The 21,380-nt window shown below is 45.4% G+C and overlaps 1 protein-coding gene across 6 annotated transcripts in view; it reads right to left on the minus strand.

The window, feature by feature from the left end:
* The window catches only part of MAP2K4 (mitogen-activated protein kinase kinase 4), a 94,562-nt gene that overhangs the window by 56,424 nt on the left and 16,758 nt on the right, over nt 1-21,380 (minus strand). For all 6 annotated transcript variants that reach the window (XM_080560551.1, XM_080560553.1, XM_080560552.1 and 3 more), the window contains one exon: nt 5,058-5,160. In XM_080560551.1, the coding sequence (XP_080416677.1) occupies nt 5,058-5,160 (103 nt within the window). The remainder of the gene's footprint in view (nt 1-5,057; nt 5,161-21,380) is intronic.

Consider the following 21,380-nt stretch of genomic DNA (forward strand, 5'->3'; position numbering starts at 1 on the left):
CAGAAGAATGCAACACTTTCCAGAAAGCTGGTAAGTTCACCTACAGCCAACTGAACAACTCGGTTCAATGGCCATCAGCGAGGGCCAGCTGCCAGCAAACCACCTGCACACAGCTCTCCAGCCACATCACACTGCCCCGCGCAACTCCTTTCAGCAAAGGCCACCAGTCACAAGTAGCTCCACAGAACTTACATCTAGATAATTATTTAAGCTCATTTTGCTTGTGACCTAAATCCTGTTTGGACACAGAGCAGATGAGGTAAAAGGTGAGATGTTTTTCAGTCTGCTGAAAGTAGCAATTGGGAAACAGTGGGTTGGAAGTTGAAGTGCTCACCCTAATGACAGCTTGTGCCCTCTGGCCTCTGTCTGTCTGCTTTGGGCCAAACAAAGCCAGTGATTGTTAGTCTGGTGTAAGTCAGAAACACAGGCTGAACTAAGGAGAACTGGGGTCTCAAGCGGCAGCTACCCAGCCTGCACGGCACAGCAATCACACACAGCCCTCCTGACTGCAGCCAGAAGGGACCCACTGCATACACCTCCTTGGCCTGGGGCTTCAGCTGTCAGTAAAGTATTTACAACCCTTCAAGTAAGAATTTTACCCTCCAAAGACGGTTTAACTGAAGAATCATGCTGAACAGGCATAACCATGGTAAAAGTAATGTGCAAAAATACAGGTTTTATTTTTACACTAATAATTCTAAAAGGCTTTATTTTTCAAACGAAGCTCTGCAATTTAGGCTCTATTCTTCCTTTACTGCATATAGCTCGTGCAAAAGTATGTATATCACTGCGCTAGATACTCTACAGACAGGCTGGGCAGCATACCACAACAAGAAAAAAACACCACTCTCTGTACTTAGGAAGTAAATTTGGTGTTAGCAGTCACAGCTGGACTACACAGCATGCACATTCTCTATAGCTTCACGCTCCATCAGTCACAGAACTAGAGTTCATCTTCCTTCCAAACCCTCTGGCCTTGGTCCTGCTGTGAACATTTCATCCTAAGGCTCTGCTCACCTGCCCCGCCAGACCTGTGCAAGAAAGCCATTCACAGGACCTTTCAACTGCAACAAGGCACCACAGCCCTTGGCATCACCAGGAAGGGAGATTTCAGGGAGCCACAGCCCCCACTTCCAGCAACTAGAAATGCACCTCCAATTTCTAACCTCATCCAAAGCCCCCCTGAGTCAGTCTCCTATTTAAAGGTCACTTCAAAGCCTCTTGATTTCAACACAAATACTAATTCAGAAAACATTTAGGGAAAAACCCAAGCACCACTTGAGATGTGGGCAATTTTGCCACTGACTCCAATTTGAGCAGCTGTAGCCTGTGCTCCGTTGGCCGCATCCTTGCTTGGTATCCTGGTCATCTGTGACAAAGATGTCCTTCAAGACACCCCAGCACACCTGGCAGTGGACATAGTGGGAAGGAAGAAGACAGGAGGTGTCCTGGGTAGGGGCTTGAGGTGCCATGGGATGTGCAAGGATGGAGAAGGAAAGTCCCCAGCATCTTTCAGCTCCAAGGCCATCACAGAAACACCAGCCAAAGCAAAGCTCTGAGGTCCCAACCTCCCACCGACTGCACCCACTCTATATACATACAGCCTTCCCACCTTTCCCCACGCAGTCTGGCCTTCCTCAGTGCTGCTCCAAGTCCAGCCCTGGCACCCAGCTCCTTCACTCCCTGCAGGCCCACGACAGCACGCTGCCTTACGGTGTGTCCTGGGGCACGGGGTGCAGCCCCAACCTGAGAACCAAACTGCAAGACATGGCTCAACAATGCTGCAGGTGGGAAAGAAACAACAAGGTGGCATCAGAAAGAAAATTTGGGAACCCATGTCCCAAGTTTCTCCTTTCAGATTACATCATCTAGGATCTCTCTTCCTGCAAACAGTATTCCAGGGCACAAACTGTACATTTGCAAAAAGCCCCTACTCCTGAGAGCAGTGAAGCTCTAGGAGCATCCTCCTAGCAGGTGGGCACTCACTGGGTTGTCATGGGTGCTCTGCGCCTTGGGATGTAAAGACACGGGAAGCATCAGTCAGTGATTAACAACATCACGTCTTGCAATTGGGATTTCAGGGCCTCTGAAATTGTTCCTCCAGATAATGTGCCAACAACACCAAGTGAGAAGAAGCTGAGATCACGCACAGCTCACCAAGGAAACCTTCCCGTGGAAACCCAGCCAAGCACCAGGCTTCAGCTCCCTTCAAAACAGCGTGTGCACATCACATCACCCCTGCTTACAAGAGCAGGAACCTCTATCCCTGGTTAGTGTGATTCCCAAAATTATTTCCTCCACACTGCCCCCCCTTTGTTTTTCCTCAACACTCCTGAGACCTTTCAAATCAAGAAGCAAGCCCTAAAAAGAAGGTTGAATTTGCACCTTTATGGGATAAGCAATGGCCATACACGTTTCACCAGAGTACAAAGCCCCGGGCACTAATGAGGAGCCCAGCTACAATCTATACCCTGGCACAACATGCATTCCCTTGGCAGCAGTGGTTTCTTTGCTTGGGAGATGCAGCTTACAAGAAGGTTTCCTTCCCCCTAACACACCACATGGGTATGAAGAACCCCACCTGCCTACTTTGCTCTCTGCTTGCGTAGTAGGAAGCCACACTCCTACCTGTATATCCACCAATCCAGCCTGATCAGTTCCCTGTACAAAACCTGTTAATCAAGCAAAATACAGCTAATAGGCAATAATAATAATTAGCAATAATACGGCAATAGGTAATAGCTAATAGCAATTTACATCTCAGTGCATCTGCAGGTCACTGCTGGCTGCCTCCTCTTGCTCACCACAGTTCACTGTCAGAGCTCAGAAAGGAAATGCAGAGGCAGAAACCTCGGCCCTCCTTGAGACAGGAGCCACAGGACAGCCTCCCGATTGGTGGATCCAAGTCAGAGAAACTCAAATTTCATGCAAGAAATTGACCTCTCTGTATCTTCAGATCCACCTATCTGGACCAACAGGGTCTACACAGGGAAATCCACAGCAGCATCAAGACAGCATTCATCTCAGGACTTGGCACCAGCGAGCCCAAGGCCACTGAGTTCCATCAGGCTGGGAGAGAAATAACTCGGTGAACAGAAACACATCTTGAATGGAGAATGCAGCTTGGCCAGCTGGGATAGAATATCCAATTCAAAACTGAAGTCTAAAAACCTTTCTAGACAACGAAGGAAAACCATTCCATTCTCTCTGGAGATGCAGACAGGAGACACAGATACATCACCGCAATGCACCAACTGCAAGAGAAACGTTTGTGTCACTGGGAGAAGCGTGCAACCAGAAGATGTGAATGTTGCCTTTGAGAACGACATCCACTATAGACCACATAAAGGCTGAGAGGATCAATTAGCTGTATCCAAGCTTATTCAGCTTCATCACAGAGAAGGCAATCCAACCAACATCATTCATCTCTTTCAAATGGAAACCACTACTACAGCTTGTAGCCTCCCAAGAAAGCTTTAGTGCAGACACATCACCATCATTTTTGGCACTTTAATTATCATATCCAACCCAAAACATTTCCATATCCTTAGAACTAGTTACATTGTTAACCAGCCCAGGATCCCAGCCCTGCCAAGGACTGCAGCTCCCATGAAGACTGAGTAGTGCCTTCTCAATGGACAATGTTGACAGTCTGTTGCACAAACATGATACTTAAGACGTCACCAATTAACTGTGAAAGCTCTTCCGTGCTAGACTGGAACCACTGTGACTTCAAGGGAATCCAAGACAGAGATCCATGGAGATAAACACAGGAAAGTCAAAGCTCTACAGATGGCTTATAGTATAAACTCAATAGCTGAGATGAAGTTCCTTATTTAATGTACATGGGGAGTTTTGAGAGAGGAAAGGGTCCAAGATGGGGTTCTACAGAAAAATGTTAACAAGGGTTTGATGATATTGAGGAAGGCACACAAAAAGTGCATATATAAATGCTAGTTCTACAACCAGAAAGAACACTATTTTTTTAAGAAATGAGTGGAAGAGAGAGGAGGACTTCCTGGAAAGGTTGCTTGTGTGGTAAGAGGAATCTTTGCAAGTACTCTTTTTTTTTTTTTTTTAAATGTTGTAAATACCAGTGATAGCTCATCAGAAACATGTTTCTAACTCAGAAAAAGCTTGCTTAAAAACCTCCAGCATAAAAGAAGCTACCAGAAATAGGAACAGACCACAGGGAATATATCCTCAGGAAGCAGAAGGCATCAAGCTGAAGGAAAGAGGCAGCAACATGCACAGCAAAGCAGAAGCACACTATAACCAAGGACACCCTGAAGGGTCCAGGCAGCAAGGGAAGTTTCAAGTGCAGTTTCTGTCACTTGCCACTGACAAAACTCTCAAGACCTGGTAGGGAACTTGAAGAGGAAAACTTTGGGACATCTTTGCACACTAGCTGAATTCTGCCACACGAACAGGCTGTGGGTGCGTCACCCATCAATCTAGATTGGTGGATCTGAGGATACAAAGCTAATACTTTCTGTGGCAATGTATTAGTATTATTTACTGGTGTCAGGAACAGCTCTGCCACACTTGCATTCAAACTTTAGATAGTATACTGAAGCTAGTGGACTAGAAAATTCAGTGAGGGCTAATCACTGTACAACTCCCTTGAATCTCCACGTTAGTAGAATGACGTTCCTCAAGTTTTTGTTCATTTTAGTGCTAAAGAATATAGCATAGTTATGTCTTTCACAAATAACACAAATTTCTCTCTAATGAAAAGTAATAAGCAGTATATAAGGAGACAGGAAAATGGCAGTGAACAGGTCTTGCATTATTGGCTACAATTTATCTGAAGCTAATTAATTCTGGAAGACAGTAGCTCCAGTGTAAAACAGAAAGATCCCAAATTTAACCTTTTTTAATTCTGGAAAAAAAAAAAGGCAAAAAACCCACAACCTCCTTCTACAGTGATTCAAACTAACTGATTTGAACAACCTAGAAATAACTCAAGTATTCAAACTGCATTTAAAATAACACTGTTTGTTGGCTAAATAATTTCAAAGCTGTTCCACTACTTATGCCTTTGGCTTTATACTCACATGTGTGGATTTTGGAAAGGAACTCCAGAAGTGTTTAGAGTAAATCTTGCTGTGGACTTGAAAGGTGGATTTGCAAAATTTAACTTCAGCGCTTTGCGTTTACCTGCGAGACAACGAACAGAAAGTAAACTTTTTGTGAGCAACAAAATACCATTTTGTAAGAGCATTTGGAAATAAACAGAAAAAACAAACACATTTTAAGAAACTGAAAACATATTTTACAATGACGTTAGCAAATCATAGTTTGTGTTAGGGACACAGAAATGGAGAAATGGAGTCAGTTCTCACCCCATGGCCTTCCCCCATCCCATTCCAAGCCAGTCTCCCATCAGAGGTGTCCCATGGACCTTCTGTTGCAACTGGAGCGTCAGCATCAAGCCAGGACTACCAACAGCCATGGGCCACCTCCACACCCAGGCCCTGAGCTCCCTCCATGCACAATCACTCATTTAAACAGATTTCACACTGAGCTCAACTTCAGTTAGGTGGCAAAGGGAGCTCGACTTACTTGGCACAGCTTGGGCATGCCTACCAGATTCAGGATGGATGACACCGGAAAAGGGGAAGGGGAAGCACTGGATGTGTTTTACATGATACCCCAACTACACGAGGACTGACTGGTCTGCTGACCCTCCTCAGCCTAACAGCAAGGAGGCACGATCAGGCTTCAGCGAGGATGGCAGAGAGCTGCTGTGTGCTGCTTCTGCCAAGGGGGTCTCTGCGCAGGGAGTACAGCTCAGCCTGTCAGAGCAGTGACCAGGTGGGCGAAAGCCTTGGTCTCCAGTCAACTGAGAAACCATGAGGAACAACATACATAAAGAGAAACAGAAACACGGGGAAGGCTGCTGATCACCACTCTAGCCACCAGCTATGTGTTTCTTATTAAAGTTGAGATGACCTGCACAAGCACCAGCAGGATCAAAGATTACAAAGTGAGATGTCCCTTCCCAGCCCTCCCACCGGGCCGCAAAAGGTCCCCTCCTGCCCCATCTGGCTGCAGGAAACCTATGCTCCTCTGTACTAAGCAGCCCCACTTTAATCTCCACCCGCAGCTTCCCAGGATCCTGACCCCAAACCCCTCAGGCTTCTCGCTTCCTGGTGGAGGCCCGAACCACTCCATGCTATCTGCAGGTTGGATACTGCCACCTCCCATCACCAGCAGCACCAGCCTTCAGCAATGGACCCGATACCTGAATTCCTCCAAGACCTTTCTTCTGCCTGCACCCTAAGGCGGGTGTCAGATTCCCAAACATACTGCAGGCCTTTTGGGAAAAGCAGCAAACACTGCAGAGCACGAGGTCTGAGCACAAGCACCACTGCACTCTGTAGTTACTCTACCTCGCACAAAGGGAGTTACTAAAAACACCTATCTAAGACAACAGAAAGAGAAAAAAAAAAGTTAAAGTCCTTACAACAATTTCAGCTTGAAATATTACAAGGATGGTGACATTCATCTAAAAACAGCTTGATAAATCCAAAAAGCTCAGAACTGGGGATCCACTCAAAAGAAATACAAACACCTGCAGCCTGGAACACGCAGGAAAGCCGGTGACCACCAAACACCCACCTGCACCCAGCTGAGGCTCTGCAAGGCCTGCCGTCCCAGTGACACACCACAGCACGCCTAGCTACGCTCTGCCTTGAGGTCTTGCTGCATGATGCAGTTGCTGCTGCTGGTAGGATTAGACCGACAGCACGTGGAGCTCTACAGCATCCCTCTGACCTTCCCCAGTTCGTAGTTTTCACTTAGGAATGATCACCTATTTCCTCTATAATACCTTTGACTTCTAAATTATTAATTCAGCTTTGATCTTGCTGCAATACAAGAATCTATCTGGAAATATCTGCAAATGTGTTGCATTTTCTGAACATCACCTCATTTGTTATAAATAAACGCCACCCGAGAAACTCATACAAAATTCAGCAGCACGAAACCAACTATTCAGGGCTTTGCATCAACCACTTAAAATAAACAATACATCATCATTTTTATGTGACAATTCACCTGCAGATTTCCATAAAGCCCCAGCTGGTAGTAATGGCAGCCTTTCATCACTAATAATGACAGAGAAAAGGGACAGCGAGGATTTCCAGCCTGGGCACCCAACTGGCTGGGATGATGCCTGCTGCACTGCAGAGCTCAATGCTCCCAATGTGTCTTTCTTGGGTATGTTACCCACATGAGACTGCTCAGTAGGAGCTAGTCTCCTTGTAGTCCTGCGGCCTAACAATAAAATACTTGTTTTTAAAAATCCTGAACACACTGCAACAGGGTGAGCAATGAACAGCAATGCTCCTTTCAAAAGTAAAAGTATAGACCTGTTCATCAGAATATGGAGAAACATCACTGTTCACGTTGACAGGTGGTCTGCTTTGGGGTACTTTCCCTTCTGTTGCATCCTCAGATTTTGTCTTGCCTTGTAAAAAATAAAATAGAATTTAATTTAAAAAAAATTTATTTGGCTTGTACATTCGTAAGTGAAAGACCCCAAAATATCCGTTAACTGTCTTGTTTGATGAATTGATTTATAAGCCCAAGGTATCCTTCAACAATGCTGGCATTTTCAAATTTCATCTCTCAAATCAAGCCTCATTAATCTTACTTTTTCCTATAAAGACAATTATTTCCACATTTATCCCACATCCTCTATTCCACTGAAAAGAATTTAATTGGAGCTGTAGGGTGCCTCCCTAAGCTCAACTGGGTGGCCTGGTATCTAAATTCTCATCAGCCTCCAAGCCTACCCTTCACTGCAGCCAGGAGGAATATCTTATTTTTATTACTTACATCTACCCCAAAAATGACTCACTTTGAGCAAGACAACGCATAGAGTGCATTTATTAATCAAATTTCCTCTACTACTTGGACACTGTCACTCCAAATTCTTCCAGAACAATGGAAAGTCTACATAAATAAAATAGTCCAGTCGAAAGAGACCTACAAAGATCATGAAGTCCAACTGCCCGGTCGGCAGTCGTATCTATTCTAGATACTTATCTCAGAGCGGAAACAGTTTTTTATTGCATGTTCATTTTCCATCCATAAAATGATAGTAATACTTATTTCAAATCATTACATTCATAAAACAACAGTATTCCTGTGTTCAAATCCATTTAAAAAAAAAAAGTCTGTTTTAGCACCAGGCTGCTGCGTAGCACTGAGATAGCAGAGGATATTTTCCTACCCAACAAATGCACATCCCTTGGCATTTCATTGATCGTAGCCAAAATGGACCCAGCGAAAAGCAGCTGGGAAGCCTTACCAAGTACACACAGGTGACCACCTACACAATGGCCACAGCAGAACCATCCAGACTCATAACACACACTTGTTTCCTGCTGCACTGGTAAGCAGATGCTAGTTTAAGTACATAATTGTACATAATTTATGTGCTGCTATCCATCACCAGGATTAATCCAGGCACTTGGCTCTGCAATTACGTTCTCATCACTCTTTTTGAGGCTGCTTTACCATAACCACAGCCAACCAGTCTTCATGCAAGAGGAAATGTCTATCTGGTAGATAACATGAAGTACAAAGTATTCCTTCAGAGTTATACTCTGTATTTTCACTTCACCTGGGACAAGTACAAGTTCAACAAGCCTCTGAGTCACCTCCTGTTGGAGAAAAATCTATTTTTTCCTATAATTTCCCTACATTCCTGCATGCCACACATCAATAACAATGATAACAATGTCCCAGTTATACATATGAAAATGCTCAGTTTCCAAGCAGTAAGACTTTCAAAGCAGAAGTAGATAAATGGATTTTCTTATAGGTTTCTGTTTTGCAGGGATACAAATTGACCCCTGCCAAAGTGCTTTCCGCTTGGTTCAAATCTGCGGTATCAACCACTTGTTGTCACGATGTGAATGTGACCGTCGCAGTGTGAATGTGACTGTTCTCTCTGGTTGGACACCAGAGTCTCTCTGCTGCTTGCAGAGCAGCAATATGCCAGGAGCCTAGTCCACACTTTATTTCCTTATTCTAGTAAAACCAGGGGAAAAAAAAAAAAAAAGTTATGGCAGAAAACAGCAGGCAAAAAAAAAAAAAGGCAGAAAACCAGCAGGGAGGGAAAAAAAGGACATTGTAATGAACTTTGCAGCCTTTTTATCTTCGCTTTGTAATACTAAAACAAGTTAAAGAGAGAAAATGAGGAGGAAAGGATGTCAGGAGGAGGAAAGGATGTCAGGAGGAGGAAAGGATGTCAGGAGGAGGAAAGGATGTCAGGAGGAGGAAAGGATGTCAGGAGGAGGAAAGGATGTCAGGAGGAGGAAAGGATGTCAGGAGGAGGAAAGGATGTCAGGAGGAGGAAAGGATGTCAGGAGGAGGAAAGGATGTCAGGAGGAGGAAAGGATGTCAGGAGGAGGAAAGGATGTCAGGAGGAGGAAAGGATGTCAGGAGGAGGAAAGGATGTCAGGAGGAGGAAAGGATGTCAGGAGGAGGAAAGGATGTCAGGAGGAGGAAAGGATGTCAGGAGGCCAGGCAGGTTGGGTGATATACTTGGTTGAGAAGGAGGTTGAATGTTTGAGGCTAACTTTTTAAAAATGGAAAACTGCAATCCAGGTCCAACTTATTCCAGAGCATCCCAAAACACAGCTAGTGCATACTCTCACCTGAGCTGGGAAAAAACCACACAGAAGAAACCCCACAGAACTCTCTGTTTTTCCAAGAACTCCTACTATCTGCCATGCAAATAGTTAGATATGTCTGCGAACAAAATTCCTGCTTTGATGTTACTGATGCTGACATCCCGAATGCACCCAGGATTCACTGCTTGCTGTCTCTGCTCCTGCCAGGACAGTGCTCCTTTCCCATAAACCCTTCCAACCTGCATTCTTTCAACTACATTTCCTTCCTTTCCAGACTTGTTTATGGAGCACTCTTGTTCAAGTACTCCAAAAACAGCACTAACTTGTGAGTAACGCAATCTCCAGCATTGCCCTCAAGACATACTATTTTTTCAAGAAAAAAATACTCAAATTTTGAAACAAAACATGAAGAACTTCAGCACATACAGCAGTTTAGTTGGCAAGCCTGAATGGAAGGAGAACACTGGAATTTTAGTTAACATTTTTACAAACTGTATCTACAGAAAATCGCTTTGAAGAACAACAGCACAAACATTTTCAGTATGTCTGTTACATTTCCTTTTAATGAAACCTGTGATTTAGAACAGTCCAAGAGCCAGAATTCAGATCCAAGATGACAACTTTGCACTCCAGGAACATACTAAGTATGCTGATTTTTGGAAGTCACCTTATTGGAGCATTTATCCATAATTCATCTACAGCCCCAAGCGTGCTTCCACAAAAATACAGAAGCCCAGATCAGGCGGGACTCTGGAACGGTTACTGGTCATTACCTTCCCCAGTCATGAAAACATTATGAAGTAACACATTTGTACTGAACAAACTGCTAGCAAGACGTTTCAGTAATTTAACAATGGGAGGTGGCTCACAGTTGCACAGATGCTCTCCGCACCAGCGGACATGCCCGTCTGCAACTTGCAAAATGCAGTTTACGTTGCTTCCAGCAGCACATGCAACTGCTTCTATAAATACCTCTCCTACAAAGCCTGGCTAAAGTAGGTTAGGCTTCGAGAGCAAGAAACTGCAATCAGATTAAGATCAGTTCTCTCAGACTGGAAACTCTCATCAGTAAAGTCCTAAGAATGAAGTCTTTGAAATGTCTAAAACCCACCATTAACCTTCAGCATTTATTATCCCTGATGCTACCCTGTGTGAAAATGTCATCCACATGAATAGCCATAAACTGAGTTAAAACTATTTGAGCTTTGGGAGCAGATCAGCTGCAGTAAAAGAGCTTAAATCTGTGCCTGTACATGCATTATATGCTGAATACAACAGGACACCCCTGCACATGTATGGCTATGTGCACAACTGTGCTGGTGCCAGGCAGCTCTCTGCCCAGAGAGAACAAAACAGTAATGTCAAAAGTCACCTTTCCACCAAAACTGGAATTCAGGCAATTTCCAGTTGGAGAGCATGAATATGTCGCTCAGCCACACTCAAATGCCAAAGCTGGCAAAACACTGGAGAGAATCTGGAAGGTCTCGTTGTTCCAAGCAACTTCGCCCAGCCAGCACATTGCAGTTACAGCCAGAGCAGATGCTTGTGAAAACAGGGCTGCCCTCAAAGGCATGCTTTGTTTCAGTCACAGATATTGCAAAATTTTCATGCTACCCGTGGTTGATGCCATGTCATGTTTCCTCCCTCTGCTGCATAACCCTATATAGACCATAGTGGAGCAGTTGTCAGAAGGAAACAGTCACGCTGGCCTGGGAAATTTACTGCAAGGCACCTGGAGCCCTTCCCGATGTAAAACAACAGTAAATTATGCAAAGGGCTGTGCCAGGTGCTTTTTCATTAAAAAACAGGACAGCAAATTCTAAAATATACTGTGTGGAGGAAGACTGAGGGTGCGAGGTGGGGTTGTTTTTTGGGGTTGTTTTTTTTCCCCAATTTTAGGAGCACACAGACCAAAAGCAAGGAAAAAAATCTGCCCTTGAGGCCTTTGCTTAAGGTCAATGGAAAGGATTTAGTTTCTTTGGATAAAGCAACAAGTATGTTTCCATCATCCCTCTAGTTACCTTATGCCAGAAAAGTGGCAATGTCAATCACAGCCTGCATCCCACTGGCTCTGTTAAATAGCTCGCACCCACCGCTGAACCTTGCGTAGCGGGAAGAACAGCAGGCATCAGGAGCGTGGGGCCTTCTTCCATTTGAAGACAAGAGTTTTTTCTGGGGGGAGGGACTGATTGTGTTCACCTTGGAGCTAGCATATCAGGTTTCATAATTCTGAAGACTAGAGACCATGACAGGAACCCGCCAAAACCAAGAAACACTCGAGTACAGGAACGTCTGCAGGAAAGAATGAAGAAAGCCCTTGGCCATCAAGCCAGGAGGCATCTCCTGACAAAGCAGCTTTGGATTTCCTAAGTGTAATTGCTGATAACTCTTTAACTCAAAAAAAGGCCCATATGGCACTCACTGATGTCTCAGGTGGGATTAGCAGAGCAAGTCTGGGCTCATTTAAGAAAAACGTCCCCCAGGAAGCCTACAGAAACGATTGAAACTTCTGATTCCTCCTCCTTCGCAAGGCTCTCCCTTGCCTCTTGCTTTTCTCCCATGGGCTGCCATCATATGGAGGCTCCATCCCTTCACTCATCAGGTCGTCCCTCATCACTGCTCAGGAAGAGGCAAGCTGCAAGAGGGGCTTCAGTCCCCAGCCCCAGCTGCTCCTGACAGCAGTCAGAAGGAACGCCCTGCTCCACATCTCCATGGCACAGGAGGCTTTGTTTCTGCTGCTCCCTGCTCAGAACCCTATTAAACAAACTGCCTATTTTTTGCTCCTCATACCACCTACGTGAAGGGCACTGCCCAAGAAAGCGCTGATTTTCTGCGAGAGGTTTCAGCGCAGGCAACACTGATCCCTGCCAGTTCCTGCTCCCAGTGCAACTCTTACGTTCATGTCTTCACACCTCCCCAAGACAAGCCCCTGCAGCTTTTTCAGGGTGCACAAGTACCAAAGCACTACCAGGGGACATGGGCCCTCTGCTTGGAGGGGAGCTCAGGCAGCATCCCATCCCTGGACACGGACACGCACACCTTGAGCACGCCAGAGAAAATGGATCAAGTTGTTCTGAAAAACGATTCAAACTGACTAGTGGAAGGCTGAGAGGAACACCTCAGGAACCCTTACAAGTTGGGGAGCAGCCCCGCAGAGAGGGATCTGGGGGTTGTGGTTGACAGCAAGTTGAATATGAGCCAGCAGTGTGCCCTGGCAGCCAGGAGGGCCAAACGTATCCTGGGGTGCATCAAGCACAGCATCGCTAGTCGGTCAAGGGAAGTGATTGTCCTGCTCTACTCTGCGCTGGTGCGGCCTCACCTCGAGTACTGTGTGCAGTTCTGGGCACCACAGTACAAGGACATGAAACTGTTGGAGAGTGTCCAGAGGAGGGCGACGAAGATGGTAAAGGGCCTAGAGGGGAAGACATGAGGAGCGGCTGAGGGCATTGGGCCTGTTCAGCCTGGAAAAGAGGAGGCTGAGGGGAGACCTCATCGCAGTCTACAACTTCCTCGCGAAGGGGAGTGGAGAGGCAGGTGACCTATTCACTGTAAACACCAGTGATAGGACCCGTGGGAATGGTGTCAAGCTGAGGCGGGGGAAGTTTAGGCTGGACATCAGGAAGAGGTTCTTCACCGACAGGGTGGTCGCACACTGGAACAGGCTCCCCAGGGACATAGTCACTGCACCAAGCCTGTCTGAATTTAAAAAGCGATTGGACTGTGCACTTAGTCACATGGTCTAAACTTTGGACAGACCTGTGCAGTGCCAAGAGTTGGACTAGATGATCCTTATGGGTCCCTTCCAACTCCGGATATTCTATGATTCTATTATTCAAGTTAGAGACAACTGAAGAGGTACCAACACGCATTATCTGCTATCGACTGGTTGGCGAAGCTGAGAGTGTGTTCGCATGAAAACATTAATGCTCCACAAACACGCACAAAGAAAGTGCTGGAAACAACTTGTGCTAGGGTGAACAGACTTGTACTGGAGCATGCTTTTAACACGCTGAAGACTCCAGCAGGCAGGGGTTGATCAAGGCACTGGGCTTCTTCTCCACTTGACCACTGTTTCCATTAGCAAAAACCCTCTGCAATGCAAGGGCAGCAGACATCCATGTTGATATTGGATCCAAAACTTTGCAACATATGCTTATTTTTCCAAATATCACCTGATACCTATGCATAGCTAAAACTACACTGAGCCAAATTTTCAAGTTAGAATCCGCTTCATGTAAGCTAGGTTCCTTCTCTGTGAGCTCCCAAATGTCCTGTTCTTTTGAACATCTAATCAATGTTTTTAAAGACTTAACAAGGAGCTGACCCCTTTCTGAAAACAGTCTCATTTGCAAGGTTATTTAAAATACATTTATCTATCTGCATTCGTAGAATCATAGCCTATCCTGAGTTGGAAGGGACCCCAAAGGATCACCAAGTCCACTCCTGGCTACACACAGGACCACCCAAAAATCAAATCCTACGTCTGAGAGCACTGTCCAAATGCTTCTTGAATTACGGCAGGCTCAGGGCTGTGACCACTGCCCTGGGGAGCCTGCTCCAGCACCTAAGCACCCTCTCAATTAAGAACCTTTTCCTAATATCCAACCTGAACCTCCACCGATGCAGCTCTGTGCTGTTCCCTCGGGTCCTATCACTGGTCACCGGAGACTGGTCATCAACACCTGCCCCTCTGCTCCCCTCGTGAGAAGGTTATGTAGGCCACTGCACTGGGAAAGATTTTGCCTTGCTGCATTAGGAAAACCTTTGGTCTGCACCTCAAAAACAAGAACACAGACCCAAAAAGCATTTTTGCTTAGTTGAATTACAATGGAGGTTGTGCAACTACTAAAGAACAAATCAAAATACAAATCAACAGAACATATGTAAGCTTTTAGTTGGCTTTCAAAGCTCTGAAAGTATTTTACTATTTTTAATCCCTTCTTCAGAGAATTTCTGCTCAGCAAACCCAAGGCAATTTTTTTGCTAAGCTTCAAAAAGGGCACCTGTAGACATGCACAGATCTACTTTTGTACTTTTCCAATCTGTAATTTCATCTAAAAAAATATTTTCATTCAATTGGTAAGAGCTAGACCTGGAGAACACTTCCCTGAACACATCCTCTTGTCTCCTTGTGAATCTTCAAACCCTGTCCTATCAGGCAGTCAAGTTCACACGAGGTGCACTTGACTTCTTGCACTGGGCGCTCCAGCCCTCAATACCTCAGCATTTTGAGCAACACAACCCCAATCCAGCAGCTCAGCCACGTACAGGCTTTCAGAAGATGAAGGACCTGCCACTGATCGTCCTCTTTCCCTGTCATGCAGTTCCTTGGCACTTGTATTTCAGACACAACCCAAGTTTGTCACAGCACACCCAGCGTGGCAGCAGCAAGAGCCTCACTATGGCCACACAAAGTTTGACTGGCTCCAGGGCCCCTCACTTGCTCACATCCTATTTTTGCAGGACAGCAGATTCCTGATGCTGTAATGGACATATGCTATGCAGTACTGGGAATTTCCTCTACAAAGCATTCACTGTGACCATGAGTCCTTCACTACTGCATCACAGCTCTTCCTGGAGCACAGAGTACTTTGCTTTTCCATCTCTAATTCCTTGAAAAGCAAAGGAAAATTCACACAGCAGGGGAAAAAAATACCTTAAACAAATATTGGTCTACTTTCTATTGAAATTCTTTTGTTCAACCCATTTTTCATGCTAAAGTCCAGTAGAAACAGCCAAACACTCCAGTTATTTCCCAGCACCAAAATAACTCATGCCCGACAGGCACTCAGAGGCCTTACTAAACATGACCATGCTATCCTACAAACACCGGCTTGTAGTTTCAGATTTCTTAAGGAAAAAAAATTAGCATCTCCTTGTGTGCTCAAAAACAAATAAATAAAATGCTTTAGGCTGTCTTCTGAAGACTTCAATATCAATTTTTAATTGTAATATGCTGTAGCAGGAAGAATAATATAGGAAAGAGTCCCCTTGTTTTGCAGTGCTGAGATGTACGTGACACCATCAGTCAATCGGCTTTTCCAACAGAATTTGGAACTTTAATAGACTGGCAGCATCAAAATCTCTTCATGAGGATGCATGGGACATTCCTGACATTTTCATTCAGCTGCCAAAACATCTGGGAGTGTTAGGAGTGGATCTTGCTGCTCTGCACACTTCGCTGGAAGGACAGAAGTCAGAAAATAATGAACACCTCTTCCAACCCTCTACTGAAGGCTGGCTGCAGCAAGGGAGTTGTCATGGCACAGCAGCCTTCAACAGTTTGCAGAGAACCTGAAACTGCCTCTAGCCTGCCAGTAACTGGCTACTCCTGTAATTTTTATCAATAGTCACTTATGTGACAGAAATCTTCATTTCTGTTTGCAAAGTCAGCACAGATGGAAGCACTACAATGTTTAAATTTCTTTCTAATGAAGAACTGAATAGCAGCACACAAACAATTCTGAATCTGAACCAGCATCTCTGCAACACTATACTCCACACAACTTCACATAAACTTCTGCAGCCATAAGCTACATAGAACACAACTTTGCTAAAGCAGTCGGTGCAACTCTAAGCAAAGAACTCAGACTCTGCTATTCCAGACAGGATGGAACTAGTAGGAACAGGTAGATTAAAATCAGTAGTTCAGGTGGGGCTTTTTTTTAGAATCCTAATGAGAGCAAGAATCATGCAAAAAGTAAAGAGCATAAAGAAACAAAGAACTGCGTCAACATAATCTGCAAAGGAGGAAAGGAGGAAGCTGAAGATTTTGTGGTTATCCTTTTCTATGCATTTCCAGATGAGTAAAATCCCTATGATTCTAGCTACAATGAAACCAAGCACCTAAAGATCACGGCTCCAGCATACAAATCACAATCCTTAGGTACAGATTCTGTCAAAGGTTCTGCTTTCCTTCTTCCACCATCTAGATCAACATGGTCTGCTTCTCAAATAGCTCACAGGTGAATGAAGACAGAAACCAACTCTTTCCCAAGTGCAGGAGCTTCAATAAGAAAACACTGCCTTTTTATCACTATGCCTTTTTATTACTATAAAGACGTGCTTTTTACTCACCATGTATTTATAGGGCAGCATTATTTGCAGGCTCCGACCCTGGAATATGGGTCCCGCCATGCCTGGCACTAATGTCATGCAGAAGGAAGACCTGCACTTGGGAACATGAAGAATGAGCACAGCAGGATCTCCGATCACTTCATGCCTGTGTTACCACCACCACCAGCAGCCTTGCTCTTTCCCATAGGTGTTCAGCCCTGACTTCTTTTTCCTGGGTTAGTTTTCACCAGCCTGCTACACCCGTTGCCTTTGCAGTCTGCTGCTCCCACTATGTGCTAGCACAGGAAAAAGTAAAATGAGCAATGCTACCTCCTTCAACATTATTTTTCACAGAATTACAGAATGGCTGGGGTTGGAAGGAACCTCTGAAGATCATCTAGTCCAACCCCCCCGCACAGCAGAAACACCTAGAGCACCTTGTGCAGGATGGCACCCAGGCCTGTTATTAATATCTCCAGAGAAGGAGACTCCACATCCTCTCTGGGCAGCCTGTTGTAGTGCTCTGTCACCCTCCCAGTAAAGAAGTGCCCCCTCACATTGAGCCGGAACCTCCTGTGCTTCAGTTTGTGCCCGCTGCCTCTCGTCCTGTCGCTGGGCACAACTGAAAAGAGACTGGCCCCATCCTCTCGACACCCTCCCCTCAGGTGTTTATATATACGTTACTGAGATCTCCCCTCGGTCTCCTCTTCTCCAGGCTAAACAGGCCCAGTTCTCTCAGCCTGTCCTTGTGCGACAGGCGCTCCAGTCCTCTCACCATCTTAGGAGCCCTCCTCCGAACTCACTCCGGTACTTCCATGTCCCTCTGGTGCTGGGGAGCCCAGAACTGGGCACAATGCTCCACGTGTGGCCTCAGCAGGGCCGAGCAGCTGGGGAGGATCGCCTCCCTTGAGCTGCTGGCAACACTCTTCCGAATGCAGCCCAGCATCCCCTCGGCCTTCTGGGCCACAAGGGCACATTGCTGCCTCCCTCCTGGTCTGTCCAGCTGGTAAATTCTGAACAGTCCTTGTAGTCCTGCCATACAGGCTGCTCTGATTGACCCTCGCAGCAAGGAACTGATGGAATTGTTAAATCACTTCTGGTCACCGTCACCAACCTGGGGCAGTGTTCAAAGAACGAGGGCAGTCACAGGGCTGGAGGTGACTCACATGAAGACAGATTTAGCTCTTTAATCTGTCTGCAGTTTGTCTCATGAAGAATAAATATAATAGTCTATAAATATATGAACTATGCAAATTGGAAAGAGAAAGCTGTTATAGGAAAATAATTAGCAATGATAGCAGACAGAAAAACACTTCTGGCCTGAGACCTAGCATACAGTCTCCCACATGAAGAGGTGAAACCTCTGAAATGTCAAGCACTACTTTCAAGCACCTTCTTCACCAGAGGACAGTGCTCCTCTATCACTGAAACACTGACCGATGTTCTATCTGAAGGGACCTTACAAGAATTTAGAGGGACTCCAGTACACCCACACATCCTGTGTCATCCTGTAACGCCCCTGCTCAGAGCCAGTACACAGGACAGCCCTGGCACCTCTGTTGATACCCTCCTTCCTCTAAAAACTGCCTAAACAAAATTTCAAAGGCCACCCATTAAACACCCTAAACGTGACTTGCTGAGTACAGTATATGTAGTAACTGTACAACGTATATGCTTTGAAGAGCACTCTTAGGCAACCTGATGTTTCATTCCACATTTAAGTCTCAGGTGTCCCCAAAGGGCACTTTGTATCCAACACACGATTTAAATACTTGTTTAGAAAGATTAGTCAGAGCAGGAAAACCAGAGAAAGCAGCAGAAGTGAAACATAACTAAAGCAGAAGTCTTGCTGCCATCAAAGGACAATGGCAATCACTTTAGAAGTGCCACCTCACATACACAGTATTTTTAAAAAATCTTGCACAGTGGCCAAAGCATCAGAACTGCTAGCCTACAAGAACATACTTCGTCATGGCGTTCCTTTAATGTTATATTTACTTTACAGCTTCTTAATCAGAGAAATAAAATTACACTAGAAGCGATCTTAAAGTCTTGGAAACCCATTTTTTAAGTTTTGATGTTTGCAACCCCTAAAGAAAAAGAAAAAAAAACAAACAACAGAAAGAACAGACCCTGACTGCTTCCTTGTCTCTTGAAGAGAACAGTGTTTTTTCTTTCAGTATAGAAGTTTCTCAGCAGTTAATGGCAAAGACACCGCCCTTAGCAGACTGCTCAGCCAGTCCCAGCTGGCAGTGAGCAGGGAAACGGAATCACCTGGGCCACCACCTTTGCAAGAAATGGCAAGGAGATGCAGCAAAAACCTGCTCTCCCCTGCAACAGTGGGAAGTTGTTCATGTTGAGACCTTTCCCCCTTGTTCAATATAAAATGACTGTTTACTGCCTTGGTCACTCAAATACAGCTCAACAGAAAATCAATAGATCTCCTGCCTCAGACAACAACAAACAGTTTTGTCAAATTATTCAAGAAGACAAAGCTGCAGTTCTGAACTGAGATACTTGCTATTACTTTTCATGAAAGAGCTGTAGAGCTTTTGGGATCAAACCCTGCCATTTCTCAACAGCTTACAAGAGGAATTCAGATGTCTGTTTTACATTCCTTTCATTTACATCAAGAAGAAAATCTGCGCAACAACTCCTTCCACTGCACACCTTTGATCTTCCTACCTGCAGAACAGCAACAGCCCGTTCCCTTCTCAGCACGGAAACACCTCTCCAGATGAAAAGGCTAACCTGTGTTTCTCTGGCAAACAGTGGTTCTTCAACAGAAACGATCACTTACCTGGAGAGGCCAATGGGAAGGGAAGCAGATATGTGCCGTTCAGCACCAAATGAAACCAGACCCCTCCTGAGCACTGCAATGCCACCAGTTTTGCTGCTGATGTTACCAAGTGCTCGTGCTGACTGCAGAGACTCAGAGAAATAAAACACAATAGCTCCTGTCATTCTTGTTAATAGCTGGTAAATACAGACTAAAAATCTGCCCGTAAAACAGAAAGCTAAGTAGGTACGAGAATTCACAAATGCATTAATGCTTTCATTATCCTCTCCTTCTAAATAAATGTGACACTTACACATAACATGCACAAAGTCAGCTAATACCCCTAACACTTTAAAACCTTGCTTAAAGAGGAAAATACAATTAAAATATACTTTAGGGGATAATTCAAGCGATCAAACTGTCAGTGTCTAACAGTCAACAGTGCTTTAATGGAAAATACTCAACATCAAAATCTGTCTTTGCTGTAAACAATTTTTGGCACAAAGAAACCTGGTATTTTCTCTGTCAAGAGGGTTTTTTCAACTCTGTGAATTCCTGCTAATTCACTTCTCAATTCACTTTAAGTCTACAGGAGAAAAGCCACCGCAGCTCTCCACCACCTCTGGGGCTGGCACTCACTGCCTGCCCACTGCTGCTGCCCCAGCTCAGGCAGGTGGGGCAAGCCCCTCTCCTGCAGACCCACACACCCTCCCAAGGCCTGACTGCACCAGGTTATACTTGCTGCTAACAAAGTTTTGAATTTTCGTGAATTTACACAGCTAACAAACTGAATTTTAGGCAGGTTGGCAAAGCAGAGAGGGAAATCAGGCAAACAACCCAGCAGCCCACAGCATGCGCGGAGGCACTCACTCCTCCGCCACAGCAGCATGTGAAACTTCTTCTGGAACAAAACCTAGGCTGCGTGCAACCTTGGTGTTCAAACCAGCAAGGTCCTGGGGGATGAACCACAGGAGTTACCTCTACAGAAACACGCTTCACTTCCGCAACACCTCTTCGGGATGAGGATCTCCGCCAAGCAGAGCTGCAGGCAGGGGGATGCGCCGGCCCCGCCAGCCACCAGTGCGTCCAGCACCCGCAGGCTTCCACACTACTCCTGCTGCCGCCTCCTGTGCACACAGCGCCTGAACCATGGTGCCAGAACCCTCCAGGACACACTGAGCACCTCCCCAGCAGCAAAGTGCCCGATACACAACCGTACTTATCCAACTGCTCTGATGTACTTACCCTGTTTTTAACATAAACCACGGTGCTCTGACAGGCAGGTGCTAATGTGTTTGAGTTTTTTCAATGCTTCTCTGGTTCCTACCTACATTCGTACATCCCAGCACACAAGTCAGCAAAGCAGTATGAACCGAGGTGTTTTTCAGACTTACCCTCAGGAACCCTGGCACAATCTCTGTGACCAGCTGCGCTGCTGCAGGGAGCTCACAGCACCCACCTCCACACTTCCTATTCCAAAGGCACGGGTGGGAACCATCTCATTATTTTGCAAAACCTTCTAATGGCAAAGCCTTTTATTTCTTCCTCTGAAGAGTCATGTATTGAGCATTTCTCATTTTGTTCCAGACTGCAACTGCCCCAGAGAGCAAGGACTGTCTATGTCTGACAACAGATTCCAGCTTCAGATGAAAGGCACTGCTGGGGAAATAGCGAAAACCTTGCAGAAGCATTTACAGTGTTCTTAGTGTGCCAGACAACAAGGAATTTGTAAAAAGACCGACAACAGGAGCAAGACATTGTCCTAAGTAAATGCTAATCAACCTTTTTAAGCTGCCAAGGTTCACATGAAATGCTGCATGCCAGCTCCTCCCAGCAGCAAATCCCATCTCCAACTCAGCCTCACCTGCACGGCCATTAACCCAGCTCCAAAATAC

Source organism: Anser brachyrhynchus (genome assembly GCF_964034855.1).
Source record: "Anser brachyrhynchus genome assembly, chromosome: 18".
NCBI classification, from domain to species: Eukaryota; Metazoa; Chordata; class Aves; order Anseriformes; family Anatidae; genus Anser; species Anser brachyrhynchus.